This window comes from Eumetopias jubatus, unplaced genomic scaffold, assembly GCF_037043125.1.
Source record: "Eumetopias jubatus isolate StellerSeaLion01/CBP00866 unplaced genomic scaffold, mEumJub1_p1.0 scaffold_5, whole genome shotgun sequence".
In the NCBI taxonomy this organism is placed as follows: Eukaryota; Metazoa; Chordata; class Mammalia; order Carnivora; family Otariidae; genus Eumetopias; species Eumetopias jubatus.
The window spans coordinates 142,661,207-142,681,821 of record NW_028274811.1 but is presented as its reverse complement, the minus strand read 5'-3'; the positions used below and the strand labels follow the sequence as shown (position 1 = coordinate 142,681,821).

General features: G+C 46.0%; 1 protein-coding gene across 2 annotated transcripts in view; it reads left to right on the top strand.

The window, feature by feature from the left end:
• The window catches only part of TRIO (trio Rho guanine nucleotide exchange factor), a 337,163-nt gene that overhangs the window by 138,482 nt on the left and 178,066 nt on the right, over window positions 1–20,615 (top strand). For both annotated transcript variants that reach the window (XM_028097953.2, XM_088023532.1), the window contains exons 7-9: window positions 1,186–1,377; window positions 9,031–9,162; window positions 18,843–19,073. In XM_028097953.2, the coding sequence (XP_027953754.2) occupies window positions 1,186–1,377; window positions 9,031–9,162; window positions 18,843–19,073 (555 nt within the window). The remainder of the gene's footprint in view (window positions 1–1,185; window positions 1,378–9,030; window positions 9,163–18,842; window positions 19,074–20,615) is intronic.

The following is a 20,615-nucleotide window of genomic DNA, read 5'->3' as shown; positions in this document are numbered from 1 at the left end:
TTCAGATGCACCCAAAAGAGGAGCTCAGAGGCTGGAGTCTGTGGCTCTCTGATCCCGGAGTGACTCCATCTAGTTTTGATTTGGGTCAAAGTGGAGAGAAAAAATGGGTAGGGTAGGGTACAAGGAAAGAACAGACAGGTACGTTCTTCAGGGGGCTTCCTGGGTCGGCTGCGGATGAGGGGACCACGAGGAGGCTGTGCAGGGTGCGTGGCAGTGGCAGAGGGGCCCAGAGGGCCGCAGCGAGGAGGGAGAGGAGGCAGGACAAATGGGGAGAGCTCTGGACAGCTTGGGTATTTAGATTTAGCAGCACAATTGGGAGGAGCCAATGAGGTGTGTACAGTTTTGGGGGACCCATCAAGAGGAGCAGTGTTGTGATGAAGAACGACAAACCTGGGGTGTGTTGAGGCGTGTGTTCCCACAGCTGCCTCTTCTGGACTAGCAACCTCGAAGGTGCCTTGAAGGCGGAAGGGAGCATAGCATAGCGAGAACTTGTTTTGAGGGACAGATGGGTACTTTTTTTCAGCCTCACACTGTTACTTTTGCAGTAAACTGGTGGGCTTGAAGACGGGCATTTCCGCAGAGTAGAAAACTTGATGGAAAGTTTGCATACGGCGTTGCTCCCTTTCGTGCCTCCGTTCCTCTTCGTGGAGAAAGTGGATCCGTCTGCAGAAGATTCTCTGTTGGCACCACACAGACAACTTGGGGTCGTGTAGACGGGAGAGCTTGTTTCCACACAGAGCAGCCTGTGGTTGCTCAGTGTGTAGCGTGTAGTTCCTGGGTTCTAGTTAGAAGCTGCAGTGTTGGGTTTTCTCCGTTCTGGGTGACTGCTTCTCAGTAGGCTTGCCATCTGGACCCTTGTCAGGATTCGAAGCCAGCAAGTGAGTAAGAGTATATTTGTGTGCACCCACTTGTGTACGTGATTGCTTTGTGCCTACCAGTCTGCCTCTCAGCTAGTTGATTTGTAATTTTGCAGTTTTAAAAATAGAAATTGAAACCAATATTTAGAGTTTGTGGTAATCAGAGAGCAAATACGTACACTGTTCTATACCAGGTGATTCTGCTGTTAAAAATGGAACTTAAGTTAGTGGGGCTGTGTTTCAGAAAGTGCTGTCATCCGCGGTTCCTACAAGGAAGCCTCTTGTTTGCCTTCCCCTGACAAGCCCTCTTTCTCTCCCCCTTTTGCAGAACGTGTATGTAAATATAAACCGCATAATGTCGGTGGCAAATCGCTTGGTAGAGTCTGGCCACTACGCCTCTCAGCAGATTAAGCAGATTGCGAATCAGCTGGAGCAGGAGTGGAAGGCATTTGCGGCAGCCCTGGATGAGCGGAGTACCTTGCTGGACATGTCCTCCATTTTCCACCAGAAGGCTGAAAAGGTCAGTGCCTGGCACCCAAAGCCCACGAGGTGGTGACTGGAGCAGGTCCTCCCCCAGTACCCTCCCAACCTGCAGCCAGATCCCTGGAGGACTTGTGTGTGACACCTACAGTGCTTAAGAACATGAGCTCTGAAGTCAGGCAGCTGTGCGCTAAAACCCCAGTTGTCTGACCCTGTGCCGTGCGATCCTCAGCAAGTTACTTTGCCTCTCTGTTCCTTGGTTTTCTCATCTGTAAAGTGGAAATAAAAGTATCTACTTGAGAGGAGTGTTTTCTCATGTAAATGAGATAATGTGTATTAGGTGGCCTGGTATACAGTAGGTACTAATCAGTGGTAGCCACTGTTCTTTTTCCCTCTTCTCCCTTCTCCCCACTCTCCTTTCCCCTTCCCCCTCAGTACTGTCACTTTAGTATTCTGATAGGATGCTTTGGCAGCAAGTAATAATGCCTGAGTATTAGGTTTAAATATCAGTGCTTTGCTTTTCTCACAAAACAAGAAGTTGCAAAGTATGGGAGTTCTAGCCATACAGCGATGTCAGGCCTGGGGTCTGCTCCTCTTGGGTTGCCTTGGCCTTCCTGACATGGCCACAGAGATGGTGCCACAGCCCCTGCACCTCAAGCATGGTGTCCACTGTAGCCGGGATGGTGGTGCCTGTCACTTTTTTCAGGGAAGCATTATTTTCAGAAGGTCCCTCCATCCCCACACACCTCGCCTCCATTCCCCTTGACCAGGAGTGGGGTGCAGGCCCATGCCATAGCTCCCCAGGACGGTGGGAAAAGGTGAATGTGGCTTTTTAGCCTCCACAGCAGTAGGCCGGCTCTGCCAGCAAAGCCTAGGGTTGAAAAGTGGCTTTTGGTAGGCAGCTTGCAGTGTCTTTCACGTTCATGAAATTATTTGCATGGATCCAGACTTCACATTGGCTTCATTTGCCAATGTGCTGGTCAAAATACTTGAAGAGGTAACATATAATGTGTGCCCATGACACTCCCCACACCTCTACAGTCCTCCGGTGAGCTTGCTTAAGCAAACACTCTAAAGTTGCACAAGGGAAGTGCTTTGCTCATGACTCAGACTTTAGTAGTGGAAAGTGCTAGGCAGGGAAATACCTTTTCAAGTTGTGGAGAAACAACATAGGAACTTTTAGCTGCTTGGAAGACATGGGGAAGAAGCGAGTGGTTGCCTTAAGGGAGAAATATTGATAGGGAGAATTTTTTGGTGTTGAGGGGGAGACTACATTCATAGGGATCTGTGTTGATGCTGCTAAGAAGGAAATAGTACCTCTCCGTAATCTAGAAACAGTCCCTGTTGAGGAGTGGAGTCAGTAAAGGTAAGGTAAAGGTCCCAGCTTGCCCAGGGTTTTGGCAAGACAGTGAGAATGTTGCCCAAGACCCTAATTAGCAGTGATCTCGACTCTAGAAACCTTTCAAGTGTGAAGCAAGAGAGGAAACTAAAGGGAATAAAGAGAAAAAAGTCTTAGTAGCCTCACGTGAAAGCTGTGAATAGGGACTTCCAGGTTTTAATAGTAAGATTTTTCACCTTCCTAAACTTACCCCTTTAACTGGTTTTATGATAAAGAATAAACAAAAGCCTACACACAAAAACAGGTTTTTTAAAAAAGTAACAGGAACCCCCTCCAGCAGAGAATAGCACCATGCTCACCCCTGCTACCTCTTGTCCTGAGTAGTGCTATATTGTTCACTGGACATCATCATGGGTGTGAGGATGAGCTGTCTGGTCCCTACATGTTGGTCATCTGGAATGGTAACATACTATGGGGTGTAGCAACCCCTGGAAGTACAAGTGTGTGAATTGGTACTGGGCTGTCAGAAAGTTCCATGAAGACGATATGAATAAATGTGAGACAGGACAAGCTACGTGGGTGAATGGCAAAGAGTCTGAAGCATAGTAACACACCGGGAAAATCTCTTTCATAAACATGGTAGGATTCAGAATTGCAAATAAATCCCGAAGTTAATTGCTATTCTGACCTGCTTGAAGATAATCTAGAAATGTGGGTGCGATGGGGCATTTTCAAACATTCAGCATCAAAAGAGCCGGGGGTGTTTTTGTTGGGATAAGATGAATGACTGTAATTTATGGATTTGAAGGAAACTAAACTAGATGAATACATTATTGAACACAATTTTGTGGGACCCTTCATAAACTGTAAAAGCGCTTGAGGTCTCTGTGTGTATCGAGTAGCCAGAGAAGAAGCCAGATGTGAGCACAGGGACAGAGGGGCCTGGTGAAGAAAGGGCCCAGCATCTCTGGTGGACCTCAATCGAGGTCTGCCCAAGCAACTAAAATGTGCAGATGGGACGTTAGAAAGTGTTCAGAGTGTCTTTAGTCTCAGGTGAAAACGTGTCGGGAATCTTCCGCTTCACTGAACAAAAGTAAGATCCTTGAAATTCTGATGCATGAAGGAAGATCACATCTACTCAGTACTTTTCCTCTTCCCAGGAGAGAAATAGCTCAGCTTTGGTCTTTTTTTTTTTTTTTTTAAGTGCTTTGCTTTCCGGTTATGCTTACGCTGTTTTCGTAAGCTCAGTGGGGAGAAGACCAGAAGCTTGGACGTTGTAAGTGAGGTTGCCCTCTTAGCCACCTCTTTGAACCCCATCCAGATGTATCAGTAAGAAATGAAATCTGATTAGGAAGGCCTGGAGCTCCACTATGGGACTCCCGTGGTTCATGGTGTTACCGAAGGAAGCAGCCTTCCCTGTAAGGATTCCAGCTCCCAGCTGGGGAGACATGTGCCCTGCACTGCCCAGCCACGCTCCTCTGTGGTCTCTCGGTGGGTGTTCTGGTGTTGGGGTTTGCTTGTGGTTTTACAGACATAAATCTTGAGGTGCAGACTAGATGAGGAGAACATTGCCTAGACAGCGTGCCTTCTGCAGGCGTCTCGGCTGTTCGTGCGCTCTCAGGCCTTCCCCCCCGTCCGGGGACGTTATGTGGGCAATTGGAATCTCCGTTGGCAAGCTTGGAGTCAGGACCACAAGGCCGGCAGTCTCACCGGTACACGGTGTTCCGGGGCTCTGGCCTTCACTTCTTTTGGTCATGGGGCGTATCCGCTGGATGGTCTCTTCATACGAAGAAGCTTTCATAGCTAATGTTATTAGAATTACATTTTTATAAAACAAGAGAAAGTGATTGATTTTATTACACCTTTGCATCTCCAGTTTTTTAAAAAAGAATGATCTGGAGTGTGAGGGTGATCTGGCTGTGACATCTGTCACCCCACTGATTGCCAGTGTTGAGCTGGCTGATCTGGCTGGCGAGGTGGGTTTCCCCCTCCTCTGTCCCCGCTCCACGTGTGTCCCTCCCGGAGCTGCACACTGCACCCAAGAGGGTGACTGTCCCGAAAAAGGAGGATAGTCTTCGGTCAGGAGTGTGCCAGTATCTGTGCTTTCCTGCTAGAACCCCCACACAGACCCTCAAGGTCCATTTGTGGAAAGGAGGGTAGTTAAAACTTCAAGACTCCCAACACATCCAAATGAGGTGCTGTGTGTGGCAGTCTGCCTTTCTAAAAACAAAAAAAAAGGGTCTAGAGCTGCACTGTCCAGTATGGTAGCCAGTCACCACATGCGGCTGTGGAAATCAGTTTGTTAATAAGATAATGTAAAAGTAAATTAAAATTCCATACAGTGTCCACCCTGTGGCTGCTGGCTGCTGTAGACCAGACAGCACAGATAGACATTTCCATCGCTGCCGAAAGTTCTATGAGTGCTGATAAAGGTCTGCCTTAACTCTGATTACCTCATTTTATCTGTGAGTTTGAGAGCCCCTACAATTTGATAATAGCCAAAAATAAAGAGCCAGTATCTGTATAGTTCTTTAGAATCTACAGTATCTGTTTAGTTCTTTAGCATTTACAGAGCTCTCTAACACAAAACGTCATTTCATCCTTAAATTAGCCCAGTGACATAGACGGGGCTGTAGTGTTACTGTCCTTATGTTGTGTTTGGGGAGTGATTTACTTATGTTGGGGTTTCTGAGATACGTGACAGTCTTTTAGTTCCGGACATAATAGAACACTTCCACAACAAGGCACTTAGGTTAATATCCTTATAAAAAAAAGTTTTAAAGAAATAACATTTATGGTAAACGTGACCTATCCTCATTATCTGTATAACTTTATCCTAAGCCTGGGTTGGAACTCAGAGGAAAATGATACTTCACTATTCCTTTTTGAATTTTTAAGGCAAATAATACACATGTAATTGTTCCATTTTAATGGTGTTTTACTTTATTAAAAGCATGGGCCTAACTCTCGGCTTGTGGACAAAATCAAGATTCTCATGGAATGGAAAGGAATTGGAGTAAATATGTATAAAAATAAAAGAAAAGGTTCTTAATGAGAACAGGTTTAAGGCACATGATCACTGGCATATTCTGGGTCAAATTGAGCCTGCTCCTCCAAGTTGCCGTGGTGGTTCTGTCGGAGCTTTGCAAATGGAACAGGCTCCTCACCCCTGTGATCTCCACGGGCAGAGAAGGGAGCCTGTCTCCCTCAGAGGAACCAGGAAAGAGGGCGTGCTGATGAATGAATACTCACGGAGCAAAAAGGACGAAATAAAAAAGAAAAGGAGTAAATTATAAGTTACTTTACTATAGGCAGATATAAAACTTCTAGGGTAAAATTTTTTAGACATGAAAATAAAAAAATAGAAATAAGAAAAGAACTCTGATGTTTGAGTTCATATGTATATTAAACATGTACGTGTGTGTACCTATAATTTTAAACAGGTCCTATTTTTGTCAAAGAAGAGAAAATCCCTCTAAACATTTGAAAAATCCCCATTCTAGGCAGTTTTTGTCTCTTTGTCTCCTAAATCGGCTCGGCGGTGCCCCGTCATGAGCCCTGGTGGGGGTGGGAGGTGGTTGGGGGGAGGCAGAGCAGGCCAGAGAGCTGAGCCGCTCCCAAATTGGAAGCCCCCACTCTCTCAGCACGTGGAAGGTAGTGGAATAAATGTTTATGAAAACAAATCTAATTAATTATTCAAGCTCTCCCGTTAAAGCTGTATGTATTAATTACTCTGCCCTCCACTGCTTGCCTCAATTTTGCAAACTGGCTGAGCCAGACGCTTCATCTTGTATTCAGCTACACTTGAAAAAAGTCACCACTCTGAACATCAGAATTCACAGTTTTATAGCCAGCTCCTGAATTCATGGAGAAGCATGAATTCTCTTGTCCTCTCCTGTCTTTACCCTCAGCCTAGCTGGATACTGTGTATTCACATATTTTGGGCATTTAAAGCATCAGAGACTTAATTGGCTGCTCTGACTTCTCGCTAGAGCATCGTAGCCCCCTTCTGCACTGTCCTTTACAGAGTGCATATTCCCCTGGAGTTGTAATCCCAAACCGTATTTCTCAAGATGGTACACGTGCAGGGAGGGGCTGGGGGTGAGGAGGGTGCAGTGCAGTAGAGTGGTCAGAGAAGTTTGGGGAACAAACACACCAGGCTGCCCCCCTTGCCCATCCAGCAGTGCACATTATCATATTAAAAGACTCTGAGAGGTTCTGTTCTATATAGGTACCTGTTGAACTTTCCCACCAGGATGCCCTTTTTTGGGAAGACCTATTAGTGCCTTCTTTTTTGGCTCTCTGATTGGAGATTGCTGCCCTATGGCAGTGGGTTCAGACTCTTTGGGTATTCAGCCTTTCAGAAACCATGTGGGGCTTAGAGCTTGCCCTCTGGAGTCTAGAGTTGCCATCTCAAAAACAAAAGACAAATTGCGCTTACACAGAAGTCCTGTGAAACCATGCCCGGGTTTATTTCTGTCATCGGAATACTTTAACCCAGTGAATTTAGATGGGCAGAACCCTTTCTCCACAAGATTTCCTCATGGCAAGCCATCCTTCTTTATGTATTTAGGACCTGGCCATATTTTTTCAGGTAAGTATAATCAATACCCTTTCCAGATACTGGAAGAAATTGTAACTTACTTTTACTACAGGCATATATAAAACTTCTTGAATGTTTCTCTTTACTGGCTGGTTCAAAAAATTAGAGATGAATATATTTTAATAGTCATTTTGATACAGTGATGTATGAGCCTGACACTTCTGCTTATCATGTGGTATTGTATAACTGAAACTTGTTTCCACCTTGTTATAGCAGAAGCATTTTAGCCTCTTCTAAAGAATATATGGTAACTCTGCCTTGTGTGTGCAGCTGTGGCCTTGTGCAGGAGCAATTAATTGCTGACTTGACCTGATGATTTATTAATGATGGTGGTTAACCTGAGTCAGTTCATGTTTGAGAAAGGTTTACAATGGTTGGTGTTGAATGCAGTCGCGGAAAAGGAGTGAAATTAAGATCAAGAATACTTAGAATCATTCACCTGACCTGTTTGACATTTATAGAATGCTCCACACACAAAATCCCTAGAAATATGCGTATATAGTCACACATGTACACATGTGGAGGGGGAGAGGCGTAAAATAACTCCATCCCTACTTCTGTTGGTCTGACGGCGTTCGGAAGGCGCCGTAAGAGAGGCTATTCCCCTGCGCCGGTGTTGGTTGAAGCCATCGGATGCTATCATGTGACACACAATGCCCTATGAATTGCTTTCAAGCTGTAAGGTTTGCATACAGATATTTTTCTGAGCCAGTACGTTAATAATAAAAGGATTTTTATAAACAAATTATTACTTGGGTAACTTGCCTATTTTAAGTTTCTAAAAATATCATAAGTAATTAGGAGGTCATTATGCTATGTATTTTAAGAGAATCCTAGCACATTTCCTGTCTGGCAGGTCAGTCACCCAATTTTAAATAGTCACCCTCTGCATTCCCTGGTAAACGTAGAAAGATGCCAGGGAATTAGAGTAAAAGAGGTGAAGCCCAGGGAAATGTGTCCATGCCTATTTGGTGTAATTGAATTAGCGTCTTTAATTGGTCTGCTGCTTGCCTTTGACACTTACCTGTGATGGGTGCTGATAGGATCCCCCTGGGAAGTCTGGCCGTGATTTCTCGGCTCTTGATGAATCCCAGGGCTGGGGGCGTGGCAGGGGAGAAAATTGAGGATAGGTTGGAATGGCAGTCCTCAGCCAGGACTGCAGCTGAGACTTCCCTTTTTGTTTACATGCAAAATGAAAAAGACCTATGAGTGAGTCTGCCATCTTCCTCCACCTTCCCATGGGCTCAGTGGGCATGGCTGAGGACTTTGGCCTTCCTTTGGTCTTTTTCATTTCTGTGCATATTTACTTTTGAAAAGGTAGAAAAATGGGCCTGCTGCGCTTCCTGTGTTGGGGCAAATGATTTCAGGAACTCGGGCTTCTGTTAGCATCTCAGTGTTAGAGCAAAGTGGGCAGGCTGCACGGCAGCTCCCAGCTGAGGCCGAGGCACAGGGCGGTTGGCATCACTGGTTCAGAGGAGGGCTGGGGAATTAGCCAGGAGGCCCAAAACAGAACTCGGGGCAGGTTTGCTCTGGATGCGCTGCTGGCTGTGGGCCTCAGAGCTCAGGGGCGGAGTCCAGGGATGGTTGGAGGGCTCCCAGTCGTGCCATCTGAGGTGGAGATTCAACCAGACTGCATGCTTAGAGTCTCTCTCAACTACCCTCATTTCAAAACCATATTAAAAAAAATCTACTTCTCAATATAAATTGCCATTGATAGAAATAATCCTTTTTTTTTTTTTTAATCTTCCAAGTATATGAGCAACGTGGACGCGTGGTGTAAAGCCTGTGGCGAGGTGGACCTTCCCTCCGAACTGCAGGATCTGGAGGACGCCATTCATCACCATCAGGGAGTATATGAGCACATCACTCTCGCCTATTCTGAGGTGAGCGGGCAGTTCCACTTGAGATGCAAAGCAACAGTTCTATATCATAACACCAAAAGCTGCAGAGAAAGAACACAGTTTTGTCTAGCCCAGAGACAGCTTGTGGATTTCGCGTTAAACTGCAGTTTGGTTGTGACTTTTGAATGCTGTGTGTGCTAGGGTGGGGGTGGGGCTCCTGTAAAACAGGGCGGTCGGCAGTGAGCACGCTTCTCCTGCCCCTGTGACGTTTGTGGATTTCCTCTAGTGTGCTTCTGTCTCCATCTGCTAGAGTGAGATTCCAATTTTCTGGCTTGCATGTACTTAGGAAATACATATTTTTGCATGCTCTTCAGTCTAGTTGAACTCAGTTTTCCTGAATGAAACATTCTAGAAAGGAGGGAAACCCGATACCGCCTCATGTTCTGGATCCAAAAGCATACACTGTTTTGTTTGTTTTGTTTTGTTTGTTTTTTAAAGTTTATTTGAGAGAGAGAGAGCATGCACGAGCAGGGGGAGGGACAGAGGGAGAGGGAGAGAGAATCTCAAGCAGACTCCACGCTGAGCGAGGAAGCCTGACGTGGGGCGTGATCTCTTGACCCTGAGATCATGACCTGAGCCAAAACCAGGTCAGATGCTCAACCAACTCAGCTACCCAGGTGCCCCCAAAAACACACACTTTTGAAGCTACTAGCTGTTTTAGAAATCTAAGTATAGCATTTTCTATATTATTTTAAGGTAAACTATTTCTTTATATATCCCTATCTTATTTTCTGCCCCCTTTTTCTGGACCTGTTTTTTAAATTTTTATTTTATTTATTAATATTATTTTTTTAGAGAGAGTGAGCTCATGCACACGCAGCAGGAAAGCGGCAGATGGAGAGGGAGAGAGAGAATCTTAAGCAGACTCCACGCCCAGTGTGGAGCCTGATGCAGGGCTCGATCTCACCACCTGAGATCATGACCTGAGCTGAAATCAAGAGTTGGACACTTAACCGACTGAGCCACCCAGGCGCCCCTGGGCCTGGCTTTTTTTGTGAGGACTTTATGGGATCACTTATTTCATGTTCACAACTTGGGTGCGTGTCCTCGTTGGCTGTGCTGTTACAGATGAGGAGACCGAGGCTCAGAGATGAAGTGACTTGTGCCAGGTCGGCCACTGGAGGAGGTGGAGCAGAGACGTGGACCCAGGCAGGCCGGCTCCATGCTGCCTCTGAGTGCTCTCACGTGCTAGGCGCAGCTAGTGCCGAGAGCCCGACCTGGGCCCGCCTCATCCGCGGCGTGGTCATCAGGCCAGTCAGACCAGTCTGCCTTTGTGATGGTGGTTAAATTCCCGGAGGGGAGTGGGGGGGTGCATGCCTGTCTTCAGCAGGGTGTCCCCCAGTCTCCTGTCATCGTGGGCATTGACAGTCGTGTATGCTGAGATGAAAGCTCACTGGAGACCTGTAAGAAATGCTGCAAAACCCTGGCAGAGGGCAGGGCACAGAGTGGAGGCTCAGTTTACCCACGTCTTCCTTGATGGGAGCTACAAACACACTTGTCAAAGTCGTAGGGAAGAAGCCGGCCATTTGCTTTTCAGTCGGCCCTTCCTGCTTCACTGAGCACCTGCTCTTCTCCTGCCCTTGCGCCCGGGCCTCCTGGTCCCGTAGTGTCCGCAGTGCCTGTGATACTTGCCTCCGAAAGCGGTCACGCCTCCTGCCCGGAAGGTTGAAATACACATTCGTTTCTCTAGCTACCTTTTTATCCAAAAGACCACCCCCCCCGCCTTTTTTAGCACAGTTTTATTTTGTCCATGGAATTTAAAAAAGTCCACTCTGTATTATGCTTCTTAATTTTGCACCCAATGTATTTTAGTACTGATAAAAGCCGAGGGTCACAGCAGGGTCACAGGATGCTGACCCCTCCCGCCATTGGTGATGTTAACCTTGACCCCTTGGTGAGGTTGGTCTGCAAGGTTTCTCTAGTGCAAAGTCATTAAAAAAACAATTTGTGAGAAGTCATCATTAAAAAAAATTTGGTTTTGAGGAGCATTTTGTGGGAGATAACACTGATTAAATGTTTCTCCCTGGTGCTTCTTGCCCCTCCCAGCTCCCCCTGCAATCGTTATTTGAGCGCTTCCTTACTTCCTGGTGTAACGTTCCCAGGCTCACTGTGTACTTTCCCTGCCTTGTCCCTGGGATCTGCCATCTCACTGAGGAGTTATAGTAATTGTGTCGTGTGGGATTTAGAGCCTAAGATGGGGCACTCAGGAGCACTCATTTACTTGTGGGGCATCAGCGCATTCAGGCCCTCAGGGCAGACAGTCAGGAAACCCTTGTACGTGGCTGTGTACCTGCGCACCGTGCACACATGTCCACTCCACCCGGGACTGCTGCTGTATGGCCCCGTGTCTGTGTTAAAGACCCACGTGTTCATACCGGTGCTTCTGTTCCGAATCCAGTGCATCAGGGCTCTCTCCAGCCTTGCCCTTGCTGTGTTTATGAATTCCTTCTCAGACGACCAGAAGCCTGGCTCCCTTTATCCTCCAATCTGATAAGCTGTATTTTCTCCGTCTGCCCCGTCTCCTAGCCACTTGGTCTGCATCTGCGTCTCTCCCCCCGCCCCCCAGATCCTTAGAAAGCCCTGCCGTGGACACCTGTGTCCGCGCCCCCACCCTCACTGCCTCGGACCCTGGGTGCCAGGAGGGGAGGGGAAGCAAGATGGGAAGGGGAGGAACGCTTCTTTTGATTTTAAAGTGATTTTTTCTTTCCTGAATCGGTGGTTTTCTAACTTAGGGTGCTGGTTAAAGCAGCTTCTCATGCTCTACCCCAGAGATGGAGAGTCTCCGTCCGTGTTTAACCAATGTCCTTACTGATCTGGCACCTCTGCTGCAGAGGCTCTGTGGACCGCACGCTGGCAGCCAGTCCTTACTGTGTTTCGAAGGGTTGCGGTGCACCCAGGAGGCACTCCTCCCAGGGCTAACTGTGAGCCCCTGCCAGGGCGCGGGGTCCTTGAGAAGCAGCGACATGTGAGAGTGGGACTTTGCTCATCTTTTTTCTTTTCCTCTCACTTTCCCTTCTCCCTCCCATAATTTTTTCTTTAAACAATGTCTGCAGTTTCTAGTCTCTGATGACGCAGGTTTGCTGTGGGAAATCTTCCCAGTGTTTTTTTTTCCAAGACACAAACACCTGCTTTTCAGTGTTTTAATAAGCCCCATCCCATGGTGTTTCTGTTTGTGATTTAGCAGCAGGAGTATACATGTGCCTCGTAAACATGCGCTTGCTTCAGCTTGCCAGGTTTGGGGCTAATATTGTCTGTTGTAGTTGATCACAGGAGAGTGAAGTAATAGACACGTCTGGGGTAAGCTGTGCTTTTAGAAACAGCATATGTAGAGTATTCATTTTTAACATTTTATTTTTAAGCAAGCAAACTCATCAACTACTTTCCCCACAAACTAAATTCATACGGATGACTTTTATCTCAGCATTGCCCATTGGTCATACAAACCTAAACACTGAATGTTTGGATTGTGCAGTGCGTGTCTGTGCACCTGCCGAAGGTCTTTGCCACTGCAGCCGTGGGTGGCGACTCTTGGAGCAGGAGGAAGGGGGCTGGCACGTCGGCTTTGGCGGCTCTGATTGGCCGGGGCGTCAGGGTTTCTCAGTGTACCCCATGTGCTGACATACTGCACAGTTCAGTAGGGCCTCATGGAAGTGACTGGTTTGCTGCCCGTGAAACCGGTCAGCCTCCTCCTATGAGGCACTATATACGTGGGTGACGGCATGATTAGAGTTAAGAGCATGTGAGAAGAAACAGCAAGATGAGTCACCTTGACATAGTCTTTGGTGTATGTGGAAGCTCGGCGACCTTGCTATAGAGGAACTCCTCTAAAGCGGTTGTTCCAAAGCCTCAGTAAGTGTCGCACCTTGCTGTCACTAGGCAGCGTGGTGGAGTCAGCGTTTGGCGCAGCATCAGAGGTGACAGACCACACAGCGGTCTCTGCACACCCCCAGTCTTGAAGCCTTGCAAGGACTTGAAATATAAAGGACTAAAAACCGGCAGGCCCAAGTGGAATCTGCAGGACAGCCATGTTCTCTGCATGGACCTGACGGGGCTGGTCCAGCGGTCTCCTGTTTTCATCTTGTCTTGGTTTTTCCTTTCTGATAATCCCAGGTAGAGGTGTCAGAGAGTCAACAGCTGAAAGATTTAGAAACCTGCCGTTAGAGGACCATCCTAAGAACTTGGCCGGGAGAAAGAACCATCATCAGAGGGGAGCCAAAAAGTCTGAAGGCAAGAATGTTGCCTTTTCTCTCTCAGGCGGCCTCCCTGATGTGTGGGGAAATGCCGCTGCTGGAACAGGACCTTTCAGAAGGTCATTGGCCTCTGTCATTGGTAGGAAATTCTTAGCGTAGTCATCTTAGGACGCTCCTCATCCAGGGAGGAGGTGTTCCTGTTTGGCCAAGGGCCATCGGCCACAGCTGCAGGACACGTGGACCCATCGTCACTCTTTCCTGCTTTATTAGAACTTTGATTCCAGAATCATTTCAGCACGAGTTGGAAAGGATAGTGGTGGCTGTGAGGCCATTCCCAGGCTTACCGTGGAGGTGTTTGCTCTGCAGGCCGTGGCCAGCCCCAAGCCCGGCCAAAAGTCAAATTGTGTTGGTTTGAGTTTATGCAGATGGTGCAGCTTGTTTCATGAAAGTTTTGAAGGACCAGTGTTTCCTCACTGCATGCTAAGTGTAGTCATTTCTGATCATGCCTTTATATATTTTGTGTATTTTGCTTGTCTGGGTTATATCTGGGGAATAACATTTCCTAGGACTTTCAGATCTACACCACCACATTTGGACCTAACTGACATATTGTAGGTCATATGTGATCTTTGGGTGGTGGCGGTTTTTTGCAACCATAAGCAATGATCTCCCATACTGTTCCCTTTCCTTAGATCAGAGCCACCTGCTTACTTTGTGCAAGTGAAGAAGATTCCTTGTGGAGTCTTTTAGCTCTCATCTGATTGATGGGAAATGTAGAGCACCAAGTACCAGAAATAAGAAGAGGCAAGTCTCTGTGAGGTGTGGTGGAACACACAGGAATCCAGATCTTGCCAATCTTACAAATCTCACGTGGAGTTTGATTAAAAGTAAATATTCAAGGGGTGCCTGGGTGGTTAAGTGTTTGCCTTCAGCTCAGGTCATGATCTCTGGGTCCTGTTATTGAGCCCTGTGTTGGGCTCCCTGCTCAGTGGGGAGCCTGCTTCTCCCTCTCGCTCTGCCTCTCCCCCTGCATGCTCGCTTGCTCGCTCTCAAATAAATAAAATCTTCTTTAAAAAAAGTAAAAGTTCAAGTACCAGACCATTATTCCAAATTTTTAACAGTTAAGAGTTTTCATTTGTCCTAGCTGGTTTAGTTATTAGAGCGTATTAGTTGTTCATATAGTTATAGAACATTAGTCTTTGTAAAATGTAATTTGCACGATCCATGCAGTCCTCGAGCACTGTAGTCCAAGAAAAACAAAGAGCAGAACCTGAAAAAAATGAGCCAGTTTGATTTCTTCAAAAATTGCAGCAGTCCTGCTTTTTGATAATAAAGGTTGATCTTTTTTGCCGCTATTGTCCCTTTGTGGGACAGGGTTTGACTGCCTGAAAGCTAGAAAAATATTTTTAGACAACACATGTAACTTCAATAAATTAATTCACCTATTCTATGGTTAAGAAATCTAGAACTACCTCACATACCATAAACGTAGGCTATTTGTTTCAGTACTTAAACTGTATAGTAATATTTGGGCTGCTGTATACTTTTCAGTGTCTTTCATTATTTCGCTTCTGGTTATTGTGTACCATTTAAAAATCTTTATTTCTATGAAGTAGAATGGCTGCCTTCATAAATTTGTAGGGTATTTTTTCCTTACCTAATACTACTCTACTAATGAAGACAGACATTTTGCTGGAAGTCACTGAAATAGACATGATATCCTTTATGTGCTTGAATAGCTTCTTTTCAGTCGACATATCTATAAAAGCCGCACTGAGGGGACGCCTGGGTGGCTCAGTCAGTGAAGCGTCTGCCTTTGCCTCAGGTCGTGATCCCGGGGTCTTAGGATCGAGCTCCACATTGAGGACCACCTTGGGCTCCCTGCTCAGAGAGGGTCCTGCTTCTCTCCCTCACCACAACCTCCCCCCCCCCCCACAACCGCTCGTGTTCTGTCTCACATGCGCATGCTCTCTCTCTCTCAAATAAATAAAATCTTTAAACAAAAATGAAAAAAAAAAAAAAACTGCACGGAAATAGAATTGTTTCCAGAAGGTCTGTTGGAGAAATGCTACAGTGAGCATGTGCCAGAGTCGCGTGCTGTCTGTGTGTGGTCTCAGTGGGCGTAAGAGATGTTCTCTTGCCTGGAATCTGTCCGCCACTGACAGCAGCAGCCGTGACACTGAGGTGGACCCTTCAGTCCCTGCTTAGGAATTCCCAGAAGGCGGGGTTCTACTTGATAAGTTGTCTTATGTTGAGGTATTTTGTGTTCACATTCTCTGTATGAACTCAGCCATTTCCCACCACCTGCCCGTCATGAGCCAGTGTGTTCTTCTAAACCCAATAATGATATCTGCTCCGGAGCTCTGCTGAATACTAGAGACCCCCCAAGGGAAGACAGATTCATTGGAATATTCTCGCTCAGATTATTTATTTATTCGTAGTAGTAGAATATTAATGGTATCACAACAATGCCGATGGATACCTAGTGAGGCCGGAGAATTTTGTATTTCTAGTGTATCATATAAAACAATGGCTTAAGATAAAAGGTTTGCTTTCTGCCAGTGTAGAAGTCCCAAGGCTGGCATTCCAGGGCTGGTGCAGTAGCTCTGTTAGCAACAGATCTCTCGATCCTTTTGTCTTTTGCCTCTTTAGCAGGTAGGCTGCTATCCTGCTGCTATCCTTAAGGCTGACTCAAGGTTATTATTAGCTGCTAAAGCTCCAGCCATCTCCACCAAGTTCTTGGCAGCAGGGAGGGGAAAGAGGCAAGTGGGGGATGAGCATACACCACCTCCTAAACATCTTTCCTGGAAGCCCCCTCAATATTTTTTACTTCTGTATATTGGCTACTCTTGTTTGTAAGTGAGGTTTGGAAATGCAGTTTTATGCTGGGGAATTGCCATCCCTGACATTCGGGGTTTGGCTGTCAAGGAGGGGCCAGTGGACTTTGAGGAGGTAACTCTCCATTTCTGCCATACCTCTGGTCTGTGTCCTTCTAACACATATTCACCAAATCATATGCTCTGTACGTTTTTTTGACTATGTTATGAGGAGTAAAACATAGATGAAATATTTATATGAATTCTTAGTAGGCTCTATAGAACGTAAAATGTGTGACTTGGGGCACTGATGTTCAGTCCTAAGAGAAGCTACGCCCCCAGTGATTAACAAAACATTTTCTGATGCCTGCTAGAATAAATTGTATGAATAATCTATCTTCACATAAAATTTATGTCTGTACATATATGTAAATCACATATATGCTACAATATAGAGACAAAGGTGATTTATAATAAAATGTGTTACAGCCTAAGGACATGCACAATAGAGGAAAAAATTAGATATTCAGATTCTTATCTGTGTTGGCCATAGATAAAAAACTGTTGCGAATATAGCAAATGCAGATCGGATATGTGTTACGTTGGTGACTCCAATACAGAGAATGGCATTATCCTGCTGCTGCTCTGAAATGGTAAGCAGCTCTTATAAAGTTACGAAGAAAACCAGGCACTGCCTTGCTTTGATTAACATGGTAATTGCATTCCTGAAAAAAATCAGTGTATGTTAGAGTAGGCCAAAAAAAAAAAAAAAAGGAAGAACCTTCATGTGTATATGTTAAAATAGAACCTAGCTCAGATAATTGAGCAGGACAGGTCTTCATTTCGAGGTAATACCCTGCTTCTCTGGATCCTTCACAATGAGTCCCTTCCCAGATCCGTCATGGTGCCTCCCTCTCCAAAGTCATTGTATCAGAATTGCCCACGTGAGTTTCAGTGACTTCTGGGGCAACTCTCTGCTTTAGAAGACTTACATTTTCACTGTTTTTGTTGTTACACATGCCTGATACTAAGTGGTTTAGTTGGTTCTTTTTCACCTGTTTTCTTTGGTTATGGTCACCTTGGCTGTTTCTGCTGAAGTTTTGCTATCTTGACGAGTTCGATCAGTCTTTTTTTTTTTATTATTAATTAATTTGACAGAGAGACAGAGAGAGAGAGGGAACACAAGCAGGGGGAGGGGAGGGGGAGAAGCAGGCTCCCCGCCGAGCGGGAGTTCGATCAGTCTTCATCTGTGAAGGCTGACAACCAGCCTTCGTGAGGAGTAGTCAGCACTTCCCACAGAGGTCTCAAAATCAGGTCTTAGGAATCAAGCACGTTCCATTCCAGCACGACTGAAAGTTGTAAGAGCCTGGAAGGAAATTTCACGGGCTTCTGGTTACTGAGGGCTTCCCGTGGTGGTCTGTCCTGCCCACCTCCTCCTCCTGCGGCCTCTGAACTCTGCTTGTGTGTGTTCACAAGGTTCCCATTTGCTCCTCCTTTCCGTAGAAACCCAGGGAGGTTTTCAGACTCAGAAGTATCTGAGCACAGGGATCATGGTGGTGGGGGCTGACTCGGAAGCCCCCTGAATTACAGCCTCACTACGTTTATAGGCCACCTGTCTTTTCGATTGTCCATGTTGTATTTTTTCTGCCACATCTGGCATAGTCCTTTATAAATCTTAAGAATCACTTAAATGTAAAAAATACATAGTGCTTGGGGTGCCTGGGTGGCTCAGTTGTTAAGCGTCTGCCGTCGGCTCAGGTCATGATCCCAGGGTCCTGGGATCGAGCCCCGCATCGGGCTCCCTGCTCGGCGGGAAGCCTGCTTCTCCCTCTCTGCTACTCCCCCTGCTTGTGTTCCCTCTCTCTCTGTCTCTCTCTCTCTGTCAATTAAATAAGTAAAATCTTTAAAAAAAAAAATACATAGTGCTTTTCTTTCCATATTCCGCTTTTACCTTTGCTTATTTCTTTGGTTAGTCTGAATGCTTTCATTTCATTGTAATTTGGTAATTAGCTGCCATAGTATAGAAATAATATTGAAATCTCTTTTTAAAATGATGGCACTTTAATTAAAATTTCTTTAAGTTCATGAATCAAGTAAAATGGCACTTGAAATTTTTAGTCTGTGAGGTAAAATTGCTATCCAACTACATCAGAAAGTTTAAGTACATGTTCTTTGCCAAGGGCTACATAGTACTTTTTTAACTGAGGTTTTAAGATTCAGTGTCTAAAATTTTGCTCCACTGTGAATGTTTAATTCTAACAATACCTCAAGAGAAAATTATTACATTTAAATTTTAATTTGCGGGTAACTCAACAATGCAATTATATCAACTGACATATGCCATTTAAGGCAAAATACTATGTTTATTCATTAAGAATGGCATTTAGTGTCATGTATGAAAATGAACAGTCTTTTAACTCGGTGTTTTACCGCCTTTGGTTCTGTAGCACCACTGGAGAACTGAGGGATTTGTTTTAAATTTTATTTTGCTCTTTATAAAATATTCTTTGAGTAAAACTGCAGTTCGTATTTGTATGTGAGTGTGAGTGCGTGCCTGTGTGTGCATGTACACACATGCTCCGAGCCCGGTATTGGGCTCTCCCGGTGGAGGTAGAGCTGCGACCCTTGGCTAATCAGCCCTCTGTTCTCTCGGAAGGTGAGCCAGGATGGGAAGTCGCTCCTTGACAAGCTCCAGCGGCCTTTGACTCCCGGCAGCTCTGATTCCCTGACGGCCTCCGCCAACTACTCCAAGGCCGTGCACCACGTCCTTGATGTCATCCACGAGGTGCTGCACCACCAGCGGCAGCTGGAAAACATCTGGCAGCATCGCAAGGTCCGGCTCCACCAGCGGCTGCAGCTCTGTGTGTTCCAGCAAGACGTGCAGCAGGTCAGTCTTGGGCCCGCTTTGCTGCCTGTGGATGGAGTCGGGACCATGCACACCCACACACACACACGCAGCTGCTGTGCTTTCCACGAGCGACTGTGGGTCTGAGCGTGCACGCGCAGGCTTCTGCCAGCCACTAGCTCACATCGGCAGGACACGTGAGGCGGTGCAGGGCCTCCGCCAGAAACTCTGAGGCGTGTTCTTGGAACAGGGCATCCCCACTTACGCTTATTTGTGAGAGTAATGCCAGAGGTGCTTCTACCCGGTTTTGTTACAATTTAGCATCTCTCTGTCCTCTGGTCACTGAAGCAGTAAGCTAACCGCGCTTCATGAGATAGTGCGGTCTGTGGTACACAGTAGGTGCTTAGCAGATACTAGTCTAGTTAACAAAAAGTGGAGTTTTATGACTCTTAATTTCTAAGCAGTTTTCATCTTGTTACTGTTGTTAGAAAAATAAGAGTAAACCTACCTGCCATGCTGTTTATGCCCTATTATGGGGTAGAGAAGATTGGCCTGCTGCCAGGGTTTTGAGGGTTAAAGCTATGGTAGCATATAAAATATGATACAGCTTTAGTGATAAACAAGATAACAGTTGTGTCCTTGCCCTAAAATAGAGGGAAACATGGGTGTGGACGAGGTGTGAACGCTGGGGCTGAGGAGATCCTGGGTTATTTATGCAAGGAAGCCGTCACGGTGATAGGTCTGGAACAAAACCTCTCTCTCTTCCCTGGGTGCCCAGGAGCCCAGGAGCGTTGCTCAGACATGTATGGGTTCAGATTTCACTCTCCCCATGTGACATCCGAAGGCCAGTGGGCTTTCCTGCTCAGTGGGTTGAGACTGTGGAGAGTCGTGCTGTGTTCCGATGAACACACAGATTCTCTATATTTTATTGACCATCATTCTTCACGTAATGTGAGTCTGGTGAGTTCAGAATACTTTAAATTGCTCTATAATTTTTAATTTTCACATACAGTGCTTTGATTCTACTTATGGTTATTGAGTTCTCTGAAGATTGCATATACCAAGTACCTCAGAAACGATCATTTTGATGTTATTCATGCCTCGTTCCAATGCTGTTTTAATCAAAGAGGATAATTGGCAGGGAAAGAATGTAGAGCAGGGAGTGAACGGGGGGAGTCAATGTCAGGGAGAAAAGAGGTGCTGTGGTTGAAAGCATGAATATCAGCTTCCCCTGATTGTCTAAAAACTTCCACAAACCACGAAATGTTAATAGTTTCAGTGCAATTATTAAAGGATTTTCCCACTCACCTCCCATCCCTTGGATCAAGTGTTCATTACACACCCATGGACCAGCACGCCCTCTGGACTTGTGTCTGAAGCAGCAGCAGGGGCTCCCCTCCGCCGTTGCCCCAACTCTGAGGGCTCCACGGGGCACCAGGCACATGAGAATAAGCCGCTGGGCAGTTTATGGTAGGGGGAGACATCTTTGGGAATAGGCTGAGGAGTCTAGCCATCTAATTTGGCACCACGTACTTGATGCCCTTGAATTTGAAAACAGCAAACATTACATTTTATATGTAGAAA